At 40.3% G+C, this 24,604-nt stretch overlaps 2 protein-coding genes across 5 annotated transcripts in view; one reads left to right on the forward strand and one right to left on the reverse strand.

The window, feature by feature from the left end:
- The window catches only part of LOC134227125 (uncharacterized), a 197,099-nt gene that overhangs the window by 71,294 nt on the left and 101,201 nt on the right, over positions 1–24,604 (reverse strand). The gene's annotated exons all lie outside the window — the stretch shown is intronic.
- LOC134227123 (regulator of G-protein signaling loco) overlaps positions 1–24,604 on the forward strand; it is a 152,300-nt gene that overhangs the window by 21,881 nt on the left and 105,815 nt on the right. The window contains exon 1 of one of the 4 annotated variants that reach the window (XM_062708402.1): positions 22,215–24,244. The exons of the other annotated variants lie outside the window; for them this stretch is intronic. Within the exon in view, the coding sequence (XP_062564386.1) occupies positions 22,475–24,244 (1,770 nt within the window). The 5' untranslated portion in view covers positions 22,215–22,474. Of the gene's footprint in view, positions 1–22,214; positions 24,245–24,604 lie in introns of those variants that run through there. 4 annotated transcript variants of the gene reach the window in all.

Raw genomic sequence — 24,604 nt, forward strand, 5'->3', positions numbered from 1 at the left:
ACCTTCCATGTAGTCCTATGTAGTTTAATATTCAATTTACTAATCCGTTCACAGCATATTTATTTACTTCCCGTGACAATGAACATGTTTCTTCAATGAGTCCTTTGTATTTCGGCTCGAATTATATCATAAATCAGCAGTTTCGTGCCAATTTAATAGCCGTTCGCGATTTGGTGGGTTTATCACTGCACTTCACTTCTTCTCAAAGGGCATTAAAAAATCAAGTTTTTACTCACTTCTCCGCACATGAGCAGCCCGAAATGTTAATAGAATACAAATTAAACATTACTTTTTGGAATCAGTCACTTATTTGAAGCGAAAACTTAATATAAACTGCTATTGTTGCCCGAAAAAAACGATTAAAAACTGATCGCTGAGCGATCGCAGCAAACTAATATTTAGGGTGGTTCAAAAATGATTTTGCTCCGCCAGGCTCAGTCGATTATGTTTCATATTTTGGGTGTCGTTCGATGGTTTGGGCTGGTTTGAATAGGGGCTTACCGTGCACAGGTCGTTTCAGGTTTGTATGACAGTTGATATGGCGAGGTTGAATTTTACATTATTCTGATTGTGGCACTCCGTCATTGGGCGCTGGCGAGGGGGGAGACCATATGACTGGATGAAATATTCAAGAGTTTAACTCCATAGACAATGCATATTGAATGGTCGTTCCAGTAGTTTGGGAGTCGATTTCAATCAAGGTTAAGATTGTTTAGCAGGATAATTAGGCTTCTCAGTAGGCATCAGTGAAACGTGTATTTCAACAAAATATCCAGAATTTGTCTGTGATATCTATCACACTAGGGGCAGATAATTCATACAAAAAGTGTGAAATGGGGGTGAGCGGGGTATAAAATGCTATTTTTTGCGTTAGGTAATCAATGGATCCTTCCTGCGGTGCGATTTTCGTTCAGTGAAGACTCTGGAATGTTGCTTTCACCTATGTGGGTTCTCTGGATGCGCTGTAGCCAGTGTAATAAAAGGCTAAGTTTCCCATACTAGTTTTCATACAAACTTGAACCGGCTTGTGCTCAACCAGTTTTTGTTCAAATCGGCTTTTGGAGAACACTCGGAGCATGGGACGGAGTCGAGTGAGCGTGGTGGAGCTAAGTCGTTTCTTGAACCACCCTACTAATATGCTTTATTTTTTTTATAAATACGACACCAATACTACTACAGTACCTTCACCTTAAACATACTTATAGAGTCGTCGCCTGGGTCTTTGATGATCGGCAAAGTCGTATTATCTCTTATTTCATTCGTAATTTGTGGTAATTAGCAATAATAATAATAATACTTATAAATAATCTTTACGTGTACGACATTTTCCATTAATTACTTTGTTTTGTTTATTTTACAGGTGGGTTACCATTTAAGAAAATTCAACTTGCGTGGTATGTATGCAAACTATTTTTGTGACGGATAAAACTGGAAGAGTTTAGAAAAAGTCGGCTGTGCTCTGTACTTCTTAATTTCCGGAGTGATGCGTATAGTGTACCGAACTTACAAGGTTACTAAATATTTACCACAGATTACGAGCTGTATGTTATGATATAGAGTATCGCTATATGCAATGTCATATGTATCGTTTCCACTTTCCAGTAAAAACGGGTCTGAAAAGTTTATATTTATATATTATGGATTATTGAGAGAACGCAGGACACATTTACAGCCCTCTGTGCTGAATGGATCACCAGGAACGTGCCAAGGAAAAATCGAGGCATATTAACGTACGCAGGAATCCTTCGCCGTAATCTATCCAAAAATGATGCATCTGTTCCATTTCGTTTAAAAATTTACACCTGTTCATAGCGGATTTTTTTTTATTATTTCGTTTATGCGTTTGCTTCTTCTCTAATGTTTTATATCCTTCCGTCTCATTTACCACTTTATTCATTATATACATATATGCAACCTGCGGCAAGATTCCTACACATATTCGCCGTCTGTATATCAAGTTCTACCCACCCTTATTTTATTATACTGTGCTGACTTAATTATACCCGTACAAGTCCATCGATAACTGGCGGTGGAAGAAAGTGAAAACCAAAGATGCATAATTCTTAACAGGGAGAACGCATTGCTTCACTGCGCAAGCAGCGGCTCGGAGCGTGGTCAACCAACCAGCTAAGGACTTCGATAAGGAAGAAACTGGCATTTTGCGCTGGTCTGCTGGTGAACCGAATCCAAGTCATGTGCAAAAATGTAAATAAGTTCCTGGTTTTATAGCGTCGTTTTTCCTGCGAGAAAAACTGTTGTTCTTATACCTTCTGTTTGTTCCTGTTATTATATCCTTTGTCTGACTGGGAATCGTTCGTGTGTATGTACAGTACAACTAGGAGCTGCATTAATTTATTGCAACAAAGGGGTTAATATCTGGCAATGTCTTCCAAAGCTGGGATGTAGATAAAAAAAGACAGGGTCACCGTCTTCGACCAGAGGTCGCACAGACTGAACACTTAACATCTAGCATTAGACAACGGACAGGACATTCGCACAACACCCAGTGGACCAGTGGAGAACTTTTCGCTTTACGAAAAGTTTTCTCCTTACTGGGGCGGGAATCGAACCCACACTCCACACTAGATAAGAAGATTAATCTACCTCTTCTTTGTACGCTAGGCATAAATATAACAAGGATCATGAAAATTCCCCAACCTTTACCTGCAAAATCACACACAGCACAACCTCCGGTCGCACAACATTGACTCATATTCCAAAGAAATACCGAAATAAACATTCTCGCGTTGGTTTCTATAATAATCAACTGGAAAGGATCATCGTCATCGTCGTCGTTTCAGTCAAAAGAAGAAATGACTAATTCAGGGTCGCGTACACCCGTATTTTATTTGTTCGGAAGAAACGACGCCGTTCATTCAGCAAGCTGTTCGCAATGCAGGTCTCGTTTGAATAACCCGCTTCTAAGTAGTCAACAGAACAGACTGAAGAGTCGTTGATTGAACATTTTTTTTATCTTGACCGTGTGTGTGCGTCCACGAACACCGGACGGATGTTCGTAGATAGGATGCAATATGTGATAGGTACGTAGACGATGTACAGCGTACGATTGCGCGCGGGTGGTGTTGGATACGCTGCAACGCACATGTCGTCTTCATCGCGGTTCCCTTGGTTTTACGGCTATCACTAATGACAGGACGAACAACAGGGTGAGCCCCTACCTACAGTGAAGCATGGATGTGTTTGTATGCTGAAATTTAGTCATGAAGAGACGAATGCTCCAACGTTGAATTTGTTATTTATTATAAATAAATGAATAAAGCATGACATTTGAATCATTTGTATATATCCATTTTGGATCTTTTGGACCATTTTGGTTTTTGGAATCGGATCTTAGATTTTTTTTTCGATACAGATCAATAGTTTTTGGCAAAACTTTGGCAATTCCAGTTCGAAAAATGCAAGCAGTACTCCATAGTTGCTGTTCAAAGTTCGTGTACTGTACATATATTGCTTCTCAAACAAACGAAAAAAATCATACATTTCCGGAAAAAATCGTTTTTTCTGCCAGAATGCGTATTTATGGACGAGGATTCAGAATACAGTGTAGACCCGATTCTGCCACTTTCCGATATTGTTTACTCTTGATTTTATCACGTTTTCAACCCGATTTCATCCCGTTTTCTATCCGATTTTGTCACTCCAAAAATGTTTGAAAATTTTAGACATTCTTTTCATTTCGTATTTAAATAATACCACAAGCAACAATGTTTTCATGAAATAACTATTGACGCCTGTGGTTTATTATGAATCGTTTCGGAGTGCCTGTCAAGGATTTTATAAGGCTTTAAAAAAATAACGGTTGTCGTTCACGCATTTTGTCTTTCCATAGCGTAAACTGATCCAAATTTGTGAAAATAACTAAAAATTTAAACATAAATTTATCACCATCCAGCACCATTTCGCTACCACCACCACTAATGAACCCACGTTGATTGCCAGCGACCATGTACTTCATTTTGCTGATCGTGAGTCCAATCCTCGCTGTCTACCTCTTAAAAGGCACAAAAGCCTCTTCCGCAACGCTTACACTTGATTTCGATCTGTCCAACGTTATTCGAATCAGCCGTATCAGTTTCGCCGGAAAACCATGTTCAATCATAATTTGCCATAATTCATTCCGTTTCACTGAATCGTACGCTGCCTTGAAATCAATAAACAGATGGTGTGAAACAAAGGAATACGACACCAATTTCGTCGCTTCTTTGCGTGCTCACTGCTGAAAAAAATCACAAAAATTAGAAACAAATCAAATACCTTTTCATTGCATTGTTTTTCGTGAGATGAATATCGGAGCTATGAGATGAAGTCCAAGAGTAGTAACCCTATATGTTGGATCCTAGTTCGTATTTTAGCCAAATCAGCTTTATATATGTATTACAGTTGACTCTCTACATTTCGATGTTCAGTTTCTCGATATCTCTCCCTATGTCGATGGTTTTCTCTGTCTCGTGTTTTACGTTTGTGTTTTCTACGTCTCGATAACCTCTCTCTCTCGATGTGTTCTGGACTATTTTGTTCAGTATTCTCTCTACCTATGTCGATATATTCAAATTTTCACTGGCTTCTCAGCTTCCATACTGAAAAATACTGAGCAATATACTACATACTACAAAAAGAGGTGGGGCCGTGGTAACTAGCCGTAAATAAAGCCACCCAGTACCAAAATACCAAAACCTTATGCGACCTCGCACATTTTACTTACTTACTTATGGATCCTGTACACCTCCGTTGGTGCAAAGAGTCGACTTGAAAGATCTCCATCCTGAGCGTTGCCCGGTTATCGCTTTAACCTGTTGCCAGGTTAGATTTCGGTCGACTTCTTTTATTTCTTTATTGAGGCTTCGCCGCCATGAGCCTCTGGGTCTGCCTCTGCTGCGATGTCCCGCTGGATTCCAGTCTAATGCTTGTTTACAGATTTCGTTTCCGCCCCTACGTAGAGTGTGGCCGACCCAGCCCCAATTCCGATCCCGAATTTCTGTTACTATCGGCCTCTGGTGACAACGACGATGGAGCTCGTTGTTTGAGATCCAGTAGTGAGGCCACCAGGCCCGAATTATATACCGCAGGCATCTATTAATGAACGCCTGCAGCCGTTGAGTGTTCTCCACTGATACACACCATGTTTCGCAGCACGTTAGAGTTGAAAATTCGTATTTAGGTGCGTTCACTTATCAGCCTGTTTTTCCAGATATTTCTTAAACTCGCAAAGGCAGCCCTTGCTTTCTTGATCCGTGTGCCTATGTCGATCTTGGTACCGCCGTCTGACGCCATTTGGCTCCCAAGATATTGGAAGCTTTCAACATTCTCCACTGGTTGCCCGGATACTGTGAAACTGGAAAGGGTCACCGTGTTTACATCCAACGATTTGGTTTTGTTGACGTTGATGACTAAACCTGCCGAAGAGGAGCGCTCGGCAAGGTCGTTGAGCTTACTCTGCATATCAGAGCGCCGTTGCGCGAGGAGTGTAACGTCATCAGCCAATTCGAAGTCGTTTAGGTGTTCCATGGTTATAGACTGCCATAAAAGCCCGCGGTTTGGTTCACGGTTAATCGCATATACCAGAATCTCGTCGATTTCGATGAAGAACAGTAACGGTGATAGAATACATCCTTGCCTCACACCAGCTACGACTCGGATAGGGTCGGACAGGACCCCATTGTACAGTACTCTACATGAAAAGGCCTCGTACTGTGATTCGATGAGGCCGATGATTTTCTCAGGAACCTCCTTGCGTCTCAGGGCGCCCCACATATTCTCATGATTGAGACGGTCGAAAGCTTTTTCGTAGTGCATGAATACCAAGTAAAGGGACTCTTGGATTTCGTTGACCTGCTCCAGAATGATGCGGAGCGTGACAATATGGTCCACACAGGATCTTCCGGCACCGAATCCGGCCTGCTGTCGCCGGAGAGTCGCATCGATCTTCTCCTGAATCCGGGCTAGGATAATTTTGCATAGAACTTTGAGAATGGTACACAGCAACATAATGCCTCGCCAGTTATCGCATACAGTCAGGTCACCCTTTTTGGGCACCTTCACTAAGATACCTTGCATCCAATCGACCGGGAAAGTTGCGGTGTCCCAGATATTACGAAATAAACGATGCAGTAGTTGAGCGGATATCATGGGGTCAGCTTTGAGCATCTCGGCTGATATGCGATCGACCCCTGGGGCGTTATTCGATTTCATGCTTTGGATGGCTGTTTGAATCTATAGCAGTGATGGAGCATCGGTATTGAGGCGTGTTATACGTCGGATCTTAGGATCGGATCGGAAAAAGTTGTTCGAAGTGCTCGAACCAGCGTTTCAGTTGGTCAGTTGGGTCGGTCAATATCTGATCATTCGCGTCTTTCACAGGCATCGTTGCATTTATCTTCGCCCCGCTTAAGCGTCGTGAGATATGGTAGAGGAGGCGAATGTCCCCGGTTGCGGCGGCTCTCTCTCCTTCGCCGGCCAGAGAGTCTGCCCACGCTCGCTTGTCCCGTCGACATGAGCATTTTACTTCCTTCTCAAGAGCCGCGTATCGTTGACGGGCTAAGACTTTGGCTCCTCTGGTTTTTGATCGCTCTATCGCGGCACTCGCACATACTCTTACGAAAACATTCAACTTTGGATAAACTCCGATCTATCCAGCATAAGGATCCATCTGTCCAATTTATACCGGAACATACTCACCAGATCCGGTTGAAATGTTGGGTTGTTAAACGAGAAAATAACACTATTCGCAGATTTCCTCAAACATATCACACAATCCTAAATCAACTCTTTTTTTCAAACGGTTTTTTTTTTACAACGTATCGTCAAAATTTCCGACCGATCGCATACAAGGCCCACTTTGTTCTTGTATATAAAATTTTCATTTTGGCCAAAAAAGTTTTTGTTTTCTGAAGAAAATAGTAACAGTATTAAAATTGGTAAAATCCGTTTTGTGCATTGCTTTTGAGTGTATGCTTCAGATAATTATAAAAATATTTCTAAAAATATAGGGGAAGGTGGGTAGACTTGATCCCCTGGGAGACTTGATCACCCCCTGTTTTAGCGAGAACTAAAGTAGTTTTGTTCTAGCGTATTTTTTAGTATAGATCCTCTAAACAAATGACCTTTATGTGGTTAGCAGGCTTCGGAATTCTCACTCATATGAATAAAAATCTGCGATTAATCCATTTAGCGGGAAGTGTGATTTTTCATGATCCCCCTGTGAGGAAGTATTCTCACACAATATTTTTATCCGGATAGAATGGCGGGTGATAAATCCGTGAGCGCCGGATCGCCGGATAATTTAATTTTAATCCACAAATTTTCCTTCTCGTCGCTTCATCAGATAAATTTTACAAGCATATTTACAAAAATTTAGGACCGCAACGGTATTCGAACCCAAAACAATTTTAAAATGTTCAGAGCGGGCACTAAAACCACGCCACCACATGAATTGATTGAAAGCGATGGGAAAAACTGTTGTATTGAACCTTCTGCTTATCGTGGCGCATGGTAAGATTCAATCAGCTTGGAGAGGCAAAGTAAGCCACGGTGTGTCTGTGACCATTATTAACGAAAAAAAATGTCCATCCATTCTGAACTCGCCTTTCGAAAGATATAATATCCAGGCGTCTGCTATGAAAATTTCAAAATCTTTCATCTAGGGAATCGAAAGTTATAGCAGTTACAAATTTAATGATTTTTGCGTGTGATATCTCACTAATATGCAACCAGATATATTGTGAATTTCCTCCTGATTACATCCAAATAAATTATCATCAAATATGCAATTTGTAACCTCAATCAACTATAACCTAAAACCTATTCTTTAAATAATAGAAAAAAATAGCAAAGGATGTTAGAGATAACATTGTACAAATATATTTTATGAAGTAAATGCATTGTTTTTCAGCAAATCAGTTAAATTGTTGAGACGTTCCAAAGTGGTGCATATATGCTTTTTCCGTCTACCGTTCTCGGAAAAGGCGGTTTTTCTCGGGTGATCTAGCCTTTCCCATTTTTTTCAAATGGAACTCGTTTTCGTACCACTGCTTGAATCGAACTGGATGATGTTGTATAGCTGACAACAAATGATGCACATTGTTGTTTAAATGTTGGTTACTAGTCTTACTAACTACCCAGTACCCATGAAAGACAACATTATTTCAGCGCGATATTCTTTGTTACCAACTATTATCATATTTAATAAAAGCAGAATCATCATACAGAGTGTAGTTACTTGTCTGTCATAGGCAATATTCACACTTTGGTATGATTAGGAGATTGAAGTGCAATAATTCTGTAATTTGAATACTGTGTTTTGGTTGTATTGTCTATTTTGCCATCGATATTTGTACAATGTTATCTCTAACATCCTTTGTTATTTTTTTCTATTATTTAAAGAATAGGTTTTAGGTTATAGTTGATTGAGGTTGCAAATTGCATATTTGATGATAATTTATTTGGATGTAATCAGGAGGAAATTCACGGTATATATGGTTGCATATTAGTGAGATATCGGACGCAAAAATCATTAAATTTGTAACTGCTATAACTTTCGATTCCCTAGATGAAAGATTTTGAAATTTTCATAGCAGACGCCTGGATATTATATCTTTCGAAGGCGAGATCAGAATGGATGGACATTTTTTCGTTAATAATGGTCACAGACACACCGTGAAGCAGCATTTGATTTTCGCGAAACATGGGAATAAGGATAACAATTTTTCGCACCGCTTGTGCCGGAGTTTATCGCACTGTAATTTATCCGGATAAAATGCATGGTGGAGTAATCTGTTGTCGCGTGAGTGAGTGAGAAATCCGATCCCTGGCGGTTAGTTATTTTTTGGATTGAATTTATTCTGCAGGGCGATTTGTATGTTTTGACTTTCCTAAAGATTTTTTTTGGCCACGCAAAATTTGAACAACTTTTCATAAGAATAACCAAATGATTTCGTTTTTTCACAGCACAAAGCCATAAATATGAAGTTATTACCTCAATATGGGGACACTTGATCCCCCATTAGTCTCCCATACAAAAATTTGGCAAAAAAATATAAATCTGTTCTCAGGCTTCTAATTTTATGTAGATTTGACAGATTTGATGAAGGGTTGGCAGAAAAAATTACTTATTGCGTAGATATCATAGAAAGAGGATCAAGTCTCCCCATATTTTAAAATTGCATTTGCTGTCGAATTCAATAACAAAAATCGTTCATGTATACGCACAGCAATTCGAAAATTCCGCGTATTTTGAAGGAAAATATTTTAAAAATCTGAGGGCACCTTTCTAATTTTATCACAGCAAGTTCTTGGAGAGGGATCAATTTCCCCTTCAAAAGTCGATTTTTGACAGCTCTTCAAAAAATCGATTGTGTATCAATAACAACAATAATTTAAGGACTGTCATACATCAGTAAAGTCAAATACTTTATTCCTTAGAGAGTCTGTGTGGAAATCGCGTATGTTTTTCTTTTTGCTGTGATACATCGGGAATCAGAAAAGGGGATCAAGTCTCCCCAGTCTCCCCTATGTGGTGCATGTATAATAGGTTGAACCAAATTTATTCTCAATATTAACCAAATTAAAACCACATATACCAATTTTACTAATCTGCCCTGTCTAGAATTCTTTCCTCTGTCTACCTTGATCGAAGAACAGCCGGCTTCTTGCGGTGGCAAAGGATCATCCTACTACCTTCGTTCGTCGTACGCCTAACACATTGTTTATCGGCACGCTACACACCCCATGTGTACTGGCGGGTGGACAGCTCAGCCGTGCCTAACCTAATGCAACCTGGAACTGTGGAAGGTTTATTTTTGAAACTGCTTTTCCATGTCTTCGTTTGTCTCGGAGGGGACGCGCGACAGCAGGTTGTAGTTTTTGGCACTTGCCTGCCCGTGCTATTGGCATGTGCCGTCGATTTTGTTTCCGATGAAATTTGTCATTGCACTGACTGCCTATGTATATAGTCTAGGGGTTCGGCTTTGCCGTGTTCCTCCAAGACTGATCTCCCCTTTTCTCTTATTTAACAGTGTGTAGATTCGACGAATTATATATTTGTGTCTTGAAAACACCTTAACTTACGGTAGTTTGCTCGCGTGTGAGCCTGTCTTTCTTCCTTGCCATTGCTTGCTGCTGCCGTTATTGATGCTACTACTGCACGATCGAAAAGGGAATTAGTTTCCGAGCTAAGGGGACCCCAAGCACCGGGCACGGCGATTGTTGGACTGAGTCAGTTAGTTTACCTGCGGATGTTTGTGACGATGGATCGATGGTTGGAAGAGTACTTATCGATTAGTGCGGTTTCGGAATAGTGAGTTATTATTTTTGTGAGACCCAAGAGGTATCGATCAGGAGGATATGATTATTCAAAAAGAAGCTGATATGTTTGTTTCGCTGATACAAGCTCAGTATGTGTACAAGTGACAAGTAATTCTTGCAAAATTGATCTCAACCAAAAGGGTGAATCACCGTGAGTGATCTCCGCCAGCACTTATGAATGTTTACCGTGATGATCAGTGGTGACTGTGCACTATGGCACCATTCGTTAAAACATGTGAAACGGTGATGGGATGGCGAATGGAATAACACCGTGCGGTAATACGCCGTACAACTGTTTTGAATGACTAACGATGCAGTGAAACAACGGCTTAACTATTAACTCACCAAATGGATAGTAGTTAAAGAAATTTGATAGAGCTGTGGAAGCAGTTGTCCCCCATAGGAAACCGAACGGTGGGGGACCGTCGATCGTAAAGTGCCGGTTTCGTACGCAAGTGGTGGAACAAGAAGCGGTTTCTGGATGTATGTCATAACTTAAATAAATAAACACAAGCATGCCGACTGGCTGCCGACATGCGATCCTAACAGGAACGAGGTTCCGCACCATATGTGGTGCTGCATACGTGGAAATGGGTTAGTTTTGCTTTTTAGATGCATTCGTATGACATATTGATGCAATGCTTTACGAATCGATGTTATTCACATGAACTAGGGGTCGACTTTCTATCTCTGCATACACACATACGATCAGTAGCACATTGCGAGAGGAATTTCATAATTAATTTGGTCGAATTGCTTCAAAATTTGGTGGTTATGAGGTTTATTGATTTATAATTACAGCGTTGTGACAACAGATGCGGATTTCGCGGATTTGCTCTTCCAGTCGCGAAAATCGCGGTTCGTTTCAATGTTGTCGCGAAACTCGCGGATCTGAATTTACACTCTCTAGAAAATTCAAAATGTTTTTTATTTATATGAGTTTATGATGAATAAGCGAAACTTTGGGATCCAAACATAGTATACCCTAATAATATTTTAGTTATCGTATTGTTGATTGATAACCACATGATATTTGATATAGAGATGAGTGACGTTTAACGTTCGCACACTGATGTGCAATTCGGCATGTGTAAATAGATGTTTGTTTTCCTTCTGCTCATAACCTCAAAATTGATCGAGTCATCACGATGGTTGCGAAGGAGTCAAAAAATATATGGAAATATACTCATTTTTACCCAAACTTTGCTGAGTAGCACCATCTAGGAGTGTTTGTTTTCCTTTTATCGCCACTCACACATTCGGACGTGAGAATCTCAATACCGTCTGTTGACCTGACAAATCGATCATACTATAATTCGGCAATCCAGAATTGTGTTTAGATGCGCTTCATCTTTCGGATCCTCCGCTGCATTCAATTTTGCTCCATAGTGACTCCCAGCATTGCTTAATCCAACCATTTGCTATATAGTACTTTTGTCATTTCACGATCTAAAATTCCTCGTTTCTTTGTTTGTTTGTGCCCAGTGTCATTTGACATAATGTCATTTGAATAACATATCGCCCCCCCATGCCTCAGAATTCATAATAGCAATGTCTTCCCTAGCAGATTTCGGAAATGAATGCCGATGACATTTTACAACACTGATCGTGCCTGAGCACATTATAAAAATTGAGACTTTATGGAAAATCACAGTTGGTTGCAAATCCGACGATCCACTACTCACAATAGATGTTCATGCTGCTCCACTCTGCACTTCGCACACCATTTATTGAGCAATTTGTAAAGAAAACCGCATTCTAGGACCTCTTTGGAGAATCAGTTTGGTAAAGTTGAGTTCTTAAGGATTCTAGTCCTATGGGTTTTCAAATAGTTAACACATTTTAAGGTTTGCTCTCCAAGATTATCATTAATCAATTTGAGATTTACGTGTGACCCAACGCTATCTGAACAACCTACTTAGAACGTCATATCGATGTCATTTCGAATGTTTATTTATTTATTACCAGACTAAGGCCGGAGGGGCCTGTGCAATACATAAAAGTCTTCTCCATTTAGCTCGGTCCATGGCTGCACTTCGCCAACCACGCAGTATGCGGAGGGTCCGCAAATCGTTCTCCACCTGATCGATCCACCTTGCCCGCTGTGCCTTATTGCTCCCGTCGGATCGTTGTCGAGAACCATTTTCACCAGATTACTGTCCGACATTCTGGCTACGTGCCCGGCCCACCGCAGTCTTCCGATTTTCGCGGTGTGAACGATGGATAGTTCTCGCAACAGCTGATGCAACTCGTGGTTCATTCGCCTTCTCCACGTACCGTCCGCCATCTACACCCCACCATAGATGGTACGCAACACTTTCCTTTCGAAAACTCCAAGTGCGCGTTGGTCCTCCACAAGCATCGTCCAGGTCTCGTGTCCGTAGAGGACACTGTGCGTTTTTTAGATTGTCAGTTTGGTACGGCGGCGAACTCTATTCGATCGGAGCGTCTTGTGGAGTCCGAATTTCTCTGCTGGTATCGTTATCGGAGGTCACCAGTGAGCGCAGCAAGTACACATTCTTCATCCACTGACTTCGATTTCGTCACCACCAATACAAACTCGTAGTGGGTGGCTTACGTTGTCCTCTCTTGAGCCTTTTCCTATTATGTACTTCATCTTCGACGTGTTGATGACTATCCAATCCGTTTAGCTTTGCTTTTCGGTCTGACGTAGGCTACCTCCATCCTCTGAAAGTTACGTGCCATAATATCATGTGGTCGGTGAAACCAAATAATTGGGAATTATGTGTGGGCACGTTGTATTCGCGGCATTTCTGCAATACCTGACGTTCGGCGAATACCTGGTCTGTAGCATACAATTTGGGAGAGTATCTTGTAGGCGGCGTTCAGCAATGTGATTGCACGGTAGTTGCTACAATCCAGCTTATCGCCCTTTTTGTAGATAGGACACACGACACCTTCCATCCACTCATGCGGCAGAACCTCATCCTCATTCAGGTGCTCTTCGTATTGATACCACCACTTTTGGATCACCTCACGCTCGTTTGAAGAAGGTTCCCGTTTATGTCCTTACACATATCGGGCTGTGGTACGTGGCCATTACAGGCCTGGTAGTGGGTAACTTTTTAGTGACTTGGTCACTTTTTTTCGCTAAGTCACTAAAAAGTCTCTTTTTTCGACTTCAAGTCACTAAAGTCACTTTTTACGCACCAGTCTAGCGTACTGTAGGGTCATGGGTTCGAGTCCCATCGAAGGGAAAGTGGTTACCTCCAATACATTTTTCAAATCAATATCTTCCACATAACGTACATATTCACATATGAGTTTCCATAACATTGTAAATTAACGTCCAAGTCAGGTGGTTTAATCCCCGGAAATAGGCAATTAACTTTGATTGAACTGAACCTGAGTTGCGTGCTCTTGCCTACGCAATGCGGTCGGGTCTGAGCTTGACGACCGACTGGCAAATAGCTTACACAACCTCACTTGATCAGTACCGTTGCTGATGAAGAATGTGTGTATAGCCGCCAGACATTCTAAATACTCACGCTCCTCTAATGTGGACGTGTACAATACACATGTGGAAGTATTGGCTTGAGAAATGGATTGCGAGTGATTTGACTATGCGTCCAATTTGGGAATCTCGAGCTCGTTCAGTAGCCGCTAGGTTGCGAAGGCCGACGGAGGTCCTTCGTAGCTTAGTTGGTTAAAGCACCAGTCTAGCGTACTGTAGGGTCATGGGTTCGAGTCCCATCGAAGGGAAAGTGGTTACCTCAATACATTTTCAAATCAATATCTTCCACATAACGTACATATTCACATATGAGTTTCCATAACATTGTAAATTAACGTCCAAGTCGGGTGGTTTAATCCCCGGAAATAGGCAATTAACTTTGATTGAACCACTTTTTCTCGCAAAAAGTCACTATTTTCAACTATTTTGAAACTATTGACTAACATTTTTTTAAATGAAGCTTTATGTATCCGTCGGATGATGCTCATGGCGGAAATAGAATTACGGATCTTGGAAAAATGATCGCTCTGAAACTTCGCCAGTCATTTAACTCGTCGCTCTTATTGGAATTTCACCAGTAGCTAATTGAAGGTGTTTAACGTCACAATGTATACCGTCATGCAAGCAGGAGACCTGCCGATTTTGATTTTTTTAAACTCAAACTTTATACAGTAGGGGAAGGTGAGGAGAATTGATTCATTGGGAGATTTGATTCTCCCCTGTTTTACCAAGAACTAAAGTGGTATTATTATAGCATATTTTGATAATAGATCGTCTAAACAAATGATCGTTATGTTATGCGAGTTATTTTTTCTTTTATTGGCAACCCTATTGACTCTATTATTTACTGTGTTTTATCCCTCTTAAAGATGTTTTTCAGTGGCCATGCACTGCACAATTTGAACAACTTCTCCCAATAATGACCAAATGCTATCATTTTTTTACAGCACAAAGCCATAAATATGCTAAATGATCTTTTCTGATGAAAATGCCAACATTCCACCACAATTTCAGGATATTTGAATTTTGAGTTGTTGTCCCAATATGAGGAGACTTGATCCCTCATTAGTCATCCATATAAAAATTTGTCGAAAACATTCAAGAAAATATAAAGCGGCTATTTTTTGTAGATTTTACAGATGTAATGAAGGCATAGAAAAGAGATCAAGTCTCTCCAATTTTGACGATTGCATGCGGTGTCGAATTCCATAGTTCATGAATACGGACGGAATACGGACAGCAAGTCGAAGAATCTGCTTATTTTGGAGGAAAAATATTAAAAAGTTCAGAGAGTATGGTTCTCATTATAAGTAGGAGGTCCAACGTTCAATCCCAAGCTCGTTGTACATGAATTATCATAATTTTTGTTTCGTTTTTTACCAAAATGATCCCTACTGCTGTTCCTATCGCACTAAACATTCCAAAAACTCTCGTGGCACCTATGACAAATTGTAGAGTTCTCTGCATCTTTCTTAAGTATGTGTTCAGCTAATCCAGTGATCATAATTTTCAGTCATTCTCACGAGAAGAGAATGCTCATTCACGCAGATTTTCGCCGCGAAAACATTTTCGGGAAAGAAAAACAGGTCTTATGATTGATAACCATGTTTGGCTCATTTCCAGTGGCGTGAAAATTTCCGTATGCAGCCAGAGGTAAGCCAGCTAAGGGCTGAAAGCCTCTTAAATAACGACAATAATAATAATAAATTTCCGTGGGATTAAAAGAAAGGGGATTACAATTTTGCTCAGGCACTGAGTAGATAAAAGTTAGCGTGTACGATTTTCGTTTCTCTTCTGAGTTCGTTTTAAAAAAAAAGAGTGGTGAGTGTAAGATGTTTTCCACCACAAATTACGAAAAAAAAAATCCTCCTTCGACCCAAAAACGCTTGATTTCGTATCATCGAACTTTCAACTGAAACTGAAAGTAACTATTTGGTCACTTTTTTGCAGCTGAAAGTCACTATTTGGTTCCTTTTTTCGTCAGCTTTGGTCACTAAAGTCACTATTTTGAGCGGTATCGATCGCTACCAGCCCTGCCATTACGTGAACGGTTTAACTTCGCATAGAACTTTCGTGCGTTATTAGCGCGGTACAGTTGCTTCGTCTCTTCACGGTCTCGATCTTCCTGCTGGTGCTTTTTTCTCCGAAAAATCGAGTTTTGTCGGTTCCTCGCCCGTTTGTATCGTGCCTCGTTCGCCCTCGTGCGGTGTTGTAGCAATCTCGTCCATGCTGCATTCTTCTCCTCAACTAGCTGCTCAAACTCGCCGTCATAGCAGTCGTTTCTCTGATTCGGGGGCACCGTACCTAGTGCAGCGGTTGCGGTGCTTCCAATGGCGGATCGAATATCTTTCTAGCCATCAAGAGACGCTGCGCCCAGCTGCTCTCCCGTTGGGAGTGCCACTTCCAGCTGCTGCGCGTATTCTTGGGCTATTCTACCGTCTTGTAGCCGCCCAATGTTCAGCCGCGGCGTCCGACTTCGACGCTCGTTATACACCGAGAGTTCTGAGCGCAGGCATACTGCAACGAGGTAGTGGTCGGATTCAATATTCGCACTGTGGTAAGTGTGTTCGTTCTTGATGTCGGAGAAGAATTTACCGTCGATTAGAATGTGGTCGATTTGGTTTTCCATTACTTGATTAGGTGATTTCCATGTGGACTTGTGGATATTCTTGCGGAATGGACTACCATTCCGCGGGAGGTTGTAAAGTTTATGCATCGTTGGCCGATGTCGTTCGATACGGTATGCAGACTATTCGGTCCGATGACCGGTCTACATATACATTTCCTCCCTTCCTACCTGAGCGTTAATGTCGCCTATGACGATTTTGACGTTCCGTAGTGGGCATCCATCGTTTGTCTGCTCCAGCTGTGCATAGAACGCTTCTTTCTCGTCGTCGGGTCTCCCTTCGTATGGACAGTGAACGTTGATGATGTTTGTTGACTATAGTTGAAGAAACGGCCTTTTATCCTCAGCTTGCACATCCTTGCGTTGATTGGCTGCCACCCAATCACGCTTTGACGCATCTTGCCCAAAACTATGCAGCCGGTTCCCAGCTCGTTGGTGGTGCCACAGCTTTGGTAGAAAGTGCCCGCTCTTCCACACACTTTCTGTCCTGTTCAGCAGATTTCCTGCAGCGCTACGACGTCAAAGTTGCGGGGATGTAATTCATCGTAGATTATCCTGTCGCAACTTGCGAAGCCTAGCGACTTGAAGTTCCATGTTCCAGGCTTCCAATCGTAATCGTGTTGTTGGTCGTTGCCCACTGTATCGAGTCGTATTATTTTCTATGTCGTTCGTAATAATTGTTATTAAAGGCGACTTATTGGGCCTTCGCAAACCTCCTGTCGGAGGGCAGGTCTGTTTAGCGTCCTACCTAACACCAGGACTTGGGCATACGGTCGCTTTGGTGGAACCTACTTGCGGATACATGCAGCTTTTTATAGAGGTTTAACAGGGCCCAGAGAAATGATGGACTTAAAAGTTAGATATTTTTTAAAAAAGTTGGTTTTTCAAAAATTATTGAAATATTATTTTTACGTTTCTATCAATTTGATTTTATGAAAGTACGTTAAATTTCCAATAGAAAAGGTATACGTCAATTTTTTCCTAAGTGCAGCCGGTTCTGAGATACAACGGTTTGAAGATAGATCAGACCGATTTTTTAAATTTCCAGTCTTTTTCGAATGTTATTTAAATCTATTTAACATATAATCAAATGTTACTGAAATCATCGATATTTATTGTCCAAGATGCTAGTAATGGGCCAGTGGTCAGTGTTGGTAAAAACTCAAAATCTCAAAGCTCATGGATGATTCAAATCAAGCGTGAGTTGAAACGCACCCAACTCAGCACCTAAAAACTCATGGATGAGTTGAATCATCCATTTGAATCATCGTAGGTTTTCTTTTGTTCTCCTTCGTTGAAAACAATGAATTAACGTTTGTCGCTTAAAATATTAGATATTCTTTTATGTATAAGCAATAAATTGCCCCCAAATTGATTTCAAATGCGTTTTTAAACCAAAATGATTTTTTTTGGTAAATGAGTGAAATGATGCGTTTTGGCATGAAAAATTCAAGCGTGATGCATTCCTTTAAAATCGCAGACGATTTCGTTCGCACGGGAGCGCTCGTTGATTGAGATTTATGAGTGATTTTACCAACACTGCCAGTGGTTGGTCATTTTCATGCTAAGGGTCCCCCCTTAGCCGTGCGGTAATACGCGCGGCTACAAAGCAGGAGCATGCTTAGGGTGGCTGGATTCGATTCCCGGTGCCGGTCTAGGCAATTTTCGGATTGAAAATTGTCTCGAATTCCCTGGGCATAAAAGTATCATCGTGCAAAACTGGTAACCTGGCTTAGAAACCTCGCAGTTAATAACTGTGGAAGTGCTTAATGAACACTAAGCGGCGAGGCGGCTCTGTCCCAGTGTGGGGATGTAATGCCAATAAGAAGAAGAAGAAGACAGGCATAAGATGAACTGTTTTCGAATGTCATTGAAATAGGTACATGGCGGTAGTTATGTTTTTCAGGTCAATACTTCATATTTATGATATTTATTGATATTTATTTCATTTTAGAAGTCATCAAATTGTTTTCAACTAAAAATTATGTGAGCTGAGCATAATTATTCTCATGTTTCTTGATTATTGGGTGAGAAATTAATGTATTCCATATGCACTTTGCCTTATTGTTATTGATATAGGAACAGATACCCTACACTTCCAACGAGTTTAGCACCGTCCAAAAGGTTACCGATTGGCTGAAATTTTGTCCAGACCATCAAGTCATCAAATAGAGCGGAATAACTGGACAAATTTGAAATAAGTTTTTTTTTCATACTAATTTGAACACACACCAGGCTTCGGAATTCTCACTCATATGAACAAAAACCTGCGATTAATCCATTTAGCGAAGTGTGATTTTTCATGGTCCCCCTGTGAGGAAGTATTCTCACACAACATTTTTTATCCGGATAGAATGGCGGGTGATAAATTCGTGAGCGCCGGATCGCCGGATAATTTAATTTTAATCCACAAATTTTCCTTCTCGTCGATCAGATCAGATAAATTTTACAAGCTATATCTACAAAATTTAGGACCGCAACGGGATTCGAACCCAAAACAATTTTAAAATGTTCAGAGCGCCCACTAAAACTACGCCACCACACCACATGAATTGATTGAAAGCGATGGGAAAAACTGCTGTATTGAACCTTCTGCTTATCGTGGCGCATCGTCAGCTTCAATCAGCTTGGAGAGGCAAAGTAAGCAGCATTTGATTTTCGCGAAACATGGGAAGAAGGATAACATTTTTCGCACCATCGCTTGTGCCGGAGTTTATCGCACTGTAATTTATCCGGATAAAATGCATGGTGGAGTGATCTGTTGTCGCGTGAGTGAGTGAGAAATCCGAACCCTGACACACACTCATGTATTGCTTATAATTTCAAGTGTGTTATAAATCCGGTTAGCGATATTTGGCCCTTAATTATCTGAAATTTATTTTGAAATGCGATTAATCTTACGTCAACTATGAAATAATCGACAGCGTTGCCCACATAACGATTGAGATCAGAATTCTTGCTGTTGTATAATTCTGAATGTTTGAGAATTTTTCTTGAATCTGCCTGATGCACGAATCTACCATATGTCATTAAATTTCGAATTACAAACTCGTGTGCAAGTACCGTAATTTGGTGGAAAATTGTATTAATTATATTCACGATTGGCAATCTTTTCAATAATTTCACAAATAAAACTACTAAGTGGTATATCGAATCTATTTTATTCATATTTTTTTTGTAGTAGGTATATAAATCCAAACTTTTCTCGAAGTTGACATCATCATTCGATAATAGATAGACTGATTAGAGCTATGTTATATATGTTACCTTCATTATTTATTACAAGAATTGGATATTCATTGGATATGAAAACATAATTCTGGATCTGTTCCTTCCAAATGAATTTTGAATACAAAAATAAATGTTTCTGTAAATTAATCAATTTTAGGTGAGACGAAGTTCGCCGGGTCAGCTAGTTTTAAGATAATTTATGAGAGGATAATTTGATAAAGTTAGCACATTCTTGCGACCGACTCTCATCTCTATTCCTGCAAATGCTATATCAAATACTTACAGGCAGTTATTTGCTGTACAAATATTTCCTCCTCTTTTCCTCAACTGCACACACTTATTTGTATCAACACTTATTTCCTACTTTTAAAACTTTTTCAGTCTTTTGTTATTGATGGAAGTACGTATCTTCTGATACAAATAATGTTGCGTAGTGAGAGCGAATGGGCAAATAATTACATTTAATAATTGTGTAATTTCTGCAAAGACGCTAAAAAATATTGTAATATTTTTATGCGTTGATACCTACAACGTTGTCGGATTATTGTTCGGTAGGGAACAATAAGTTATATAATTATAAGTACGGTGGGGAATATGTTGGTTTTTGAAATTTGTTTCGCATTTTTTGGCATTACTGTATTTTTATATTAAAATAAAATCGTACAAAAGTGATCCATTTCACGGTACATAACCTGAAAACTTAGTTCCTCGCACGCAATACTCATGTCTGGGATCACACTGTAGAATTAACGTAAGTAGGCTACTCTGTACAACAGGAGAGTAAATCGAATAAGACACTCATGCATCAACGGCAGGGGTGTTACAGGACACTTTCTAGTTCGCCGTTTAATTGAAATGTAGGAAAGTTTTCGTTTTGATAATATTAGTCAATTACAATAAACCAATAACATTAAATTTGTCCATAAACGTATGGGTTGGCAAAAATGTTATTTCTACATTAAACATATTAGAGAAAACTCCTTTTTCTTCCCAAAATATTAACAGAATTTAAAAATAGAACAAACAATTTTGGCAGCAGTATCAGATACCTATTTGAAATTTGTAAACACAATGAAACATGATTTTGTTCAACTGAACATTTATGGTCTGTCTCATTTTCCGAATTAAACGCAAAATAAAATAAAAAGTGTCAGTTAAATAATTATCGAATAACTTCTGGTAGATGTTTTATTCGACTTGCTGGGTAGCACCTGCAGTTCTTATTACCAGGTGATTTTTTTTAATTTTCAAACTGGCACTTGAAGTTTAATTCGCCCAATGATTCAGAGCCCTAATAAAAGTATAATTGTTTACATTACATTAAAATCAAAGAAGGTCCATTTTAAGACCGGTGAATATTTTCTTTCTACCTTGTCCAAAAAATCTGAATTTCAGACATACTATCCCTGTGTTAGCTTTGTACTTTTGCATCGACTTGAAGCTCGCAGACGATGTACGTTTTCACATAGTTAGATCTTTGCGCCGTTTAGAATATCATTGGTCCAAAGCCATGGATCATTTTCATGTTGGCAGCGGCGTCACATTGTTCGTATATCACCAAAATTGAAAAATTCACGTAAATATTAGGCTAGTCGATTTATCCGACTAATGGGCAGCTAATACTTAACGAGTTTGTTGGGTAAGCCGATTTATGTATTTATCGGCTCATCAGAATCGTTTCCTTAAAAATAAAAATCGTGAAACGCAGTGGTTGCAAAATTTGACCTCAAATGATAATAATATACGATTAAAAGAGATAAATACTGAACAAAACATAATCTTGAAAGCAGCCCTCACCGACAAACTATGATAAAAGATTTCGTTCTTGCTAGTTCGTTGTTGCCTACATTAGTCCATACATGCCGAATTTCCACAGTTGTGTTAAAATTAGTTAAAATACTTAAAATGTTAATAGTTATCAGAACCGTTCACATTTTATATCATAGTTTGTTTAAGGAAATTTTAACATCAAGTATAAACCCCCAATTTGACCATTCTTTAATCGGATTGTAAGAGATGTACTTTTACGATCGGCTACCTCGCGAGTGTATGCAGATTGCAGCTAGATGGAAAATGAGAGATTTTTTATTACTTTTTATATTCAAACCCAAACCAAATTTTAGTCATTTTGTAGATTATCTGACTGATTGATTGTATTCGAGATAAATTTCTCTAGTTGAGCCTATCGACTTATTTTATTATTGATAGAATAGTCCCCCTTTTTATTAATTGGTTCGGAAGAAATTCACGCGGCAGCAAGGAAGCTTTATTGCTGTGACACCTTCGCGAGAAAATGATGATCGATGCTGGCGGCGCACAGGTCTAACCGCAGTCTGAAAGTATAAAGAACCCTCTGACGATTCCCACAATTCTATTGTGATCAATCGTTAGCTAACGCGTACGCGGATCGTATGGCAATTAACCGCATTTGCTATTCCTTACGCGTGCTAATGATTAACCGGTGTGTTCCGTCGGAGCGCTTGTGTTTAGTATGAACCGTAGAGAATCAATCAGCACTGATCCGCGTCTAGAAACCGCAAGCTTTAGTTCCGATCTGGAATCTAACGCAGTCAGCGGCTCGCGGCTGCTTCGAGGCGTTGAATTCTTCGCTGCAAGAACATTTTTATCAGTTTTGATCGACACTGTTCTTGTTCTTGGCTACGTTAAGCTAAAAACAAATGTGTGTCAAGAACATTTGGTCTTTCCCAAGTGCGGTAGGCTTGCGGTAACATGAAGGGCAAACGTTAGTGTTTGGAGAGAAGAAAGTATCTCTCGGCAGTGCTTATCGTAGTGTAAATAACCAAACGTGTTGATAAGAAGCGATGGCGAGCTGTACGCAAAACACCGCCACAATCGCGGTCACAAGTAGCGGCGAGGAATCGAAGGAGAACGTGGTTCCTTCATCGACGAATGTCACGACTACCAAAACTTCCGAGATAACGATTATTATGAAAACGTTAGTGTCAAATACGTCAAAGAAGATGGATGGAAGTGCGACGAAGAAATGCGAATGTAGTGAGGGCGCTCATCGCGGAGGTAGTACGATTGAGGTGACAACCAGTGTAAAAAGTGTTTTCGAGTGTCCCTCGGGATGCAATCAAGCTGCGATATTGGAGCCGATACTCAATAAAAATTTTATTACTCTGCTGAAATCGGCAAACGACTCGTCGTTTGAGAATGTGTTGGAGTTTAAATCATTGCTGGGAGTGCCAAATCAGACGCCACAGTTGAAGAGTTCCAAAGAGATTCTTGCGGGTGAAGACTCGGATCTGGAAATTCGGAAATATCTCAGTGATCTAAGCCAACATAATACAAGTGTTTGCTGCAAAAATGAGTGTATTGTGAATAACAATAATGAAGGTGAGCGTTCGTGCCTAGAACGGAATGAATTGAGTGTTATTGAAAACTGTTCAGATTCGAAACATTGTCTGAGCTCTTCGGGGTCAGATACGACTGCGAACGATTCAGTGTTCAAAAAGCCAAAGATTTGCGATGAGATGAAAGGCGTGCGTTTCACGGTATCGAATGACGTAGACGAACCAAGGGATTTTTTGTCCTTGCCAAGCTCCACTCCGATCAAAGCTCGTATTGTTAGTGATTCAACTGATGCTACTAAAGATACGCCAAAAGCAGTTGATTACAAATTGAATCTATCAACACCTCCAGCAGATGCATCGTTCATTGATTCCGATTTCGAATCGATGGAGCAGGATCAATATGATACGTGCAGCAGCAAGGAAAGTTTAAAACTCGATGAAACATGTTTTCAAAAGGAGCCTCGCAAGGAAGTGGAACCTTTCAATCCGGAAGAGCTCTTTCCGGAGCCTCCGGATGTTCCTCAGCAATCTCCCAACCGCATCCGGAAGTCGTCTTCTACCAAAGCATTTTTCGAAGAAGCACTCAAAACGCCTTTAGCCTTGAGGAAACGATTTCAAAAACGACGTAATTCGGAACTGCCCAAACAGTCTTCCCACTCAAATTTGCTTCATTTTTTCTCATCAAAGAAAAAAAGCAATAGCCTGGAAGGAGTACAAAAACCAATCCAAAGCAAAAGATCTTTAACCAGTGAGAACAGCTCCGACGCAAGTCGCTGTAATTCGCCAACGCTGACAGAGGAAAACCTTCGACGATGGTCTGGCACGGTTCGCACGGTGGACCTGTGCAACCGTACGCTAGTTTGGGGTGAAAATTTCGACTTTTCCTACGAATGCGAACCATCGCACTCGGATGTCGAGGAGGAGGAAGACGAAATTGAACCACACCCGATTGCGACCCGTTTGGTGCAGTTCAACATTTCGCCTGATTCGTCGTTCGAAATGCAAGCGCCGATAGTTCCCACGTTCAAGATTGATCCACCACAGGCGACGAACGTCGCCTCAGAGCTGGCCCAGAATCTGATTGCATCAACCACCAGCATTATGAAGCGCTCCGTTAGCGATCCGATCCACTGTAAGGCACGCAGTCTGAGCTGTACTCCGATGACATCCGACATTGGTGAGTCCGACGAAGAGGAAGTAGCCATCATGAAGGAGGCGCACGTTCAGTTTCACAATGTGCACGAAGCTTCGGTGCGTAGTTTGGATAAGATTGGCGTGAGTATCTTTTTATTAGTTTATACTAGATTATTTCACTTTTATTTATAAGTATCCTAGTTGATGAAGGTACTAAGCTAAAGGTGTCGGATTTGATTCTCGGTGGTCAAAAGAATCTTTTGTTTGGAAATTTTGAAAAATTGATCAATTTGCATAAATTTTTGAATTTTTTACCATGTTTTTTCTTCATTTCTATTTTATTTTATTTGAATTTGTTTTTTTTTCATGTAGAACTCTACTATTTCCATTGATTTTCACAATATGAATTCAATAATCAATTCAATAAAAATGCCAGTGTATTTGGCTTAAGTCCGTCGACTTATCAGAAGATTTTTAAAGGATCAACTTTCAACTACAGGT

Source organism: Armigeres subalbatus, chromosome 3, assembly GCF_024139115.2.
Source record: "Armigeres subalbatus isolate Guangzhou_Male chromosome 3, GZ_Asu_2, whole genome shotgun sequence".
Classification (NCBI taxonomy): domain Eukaryota; kingdom Metazoa; phylum Arthropoda; class Insecta; order Diptera; family Culicidae; genus Armigeres; species Armigeres subalbatus.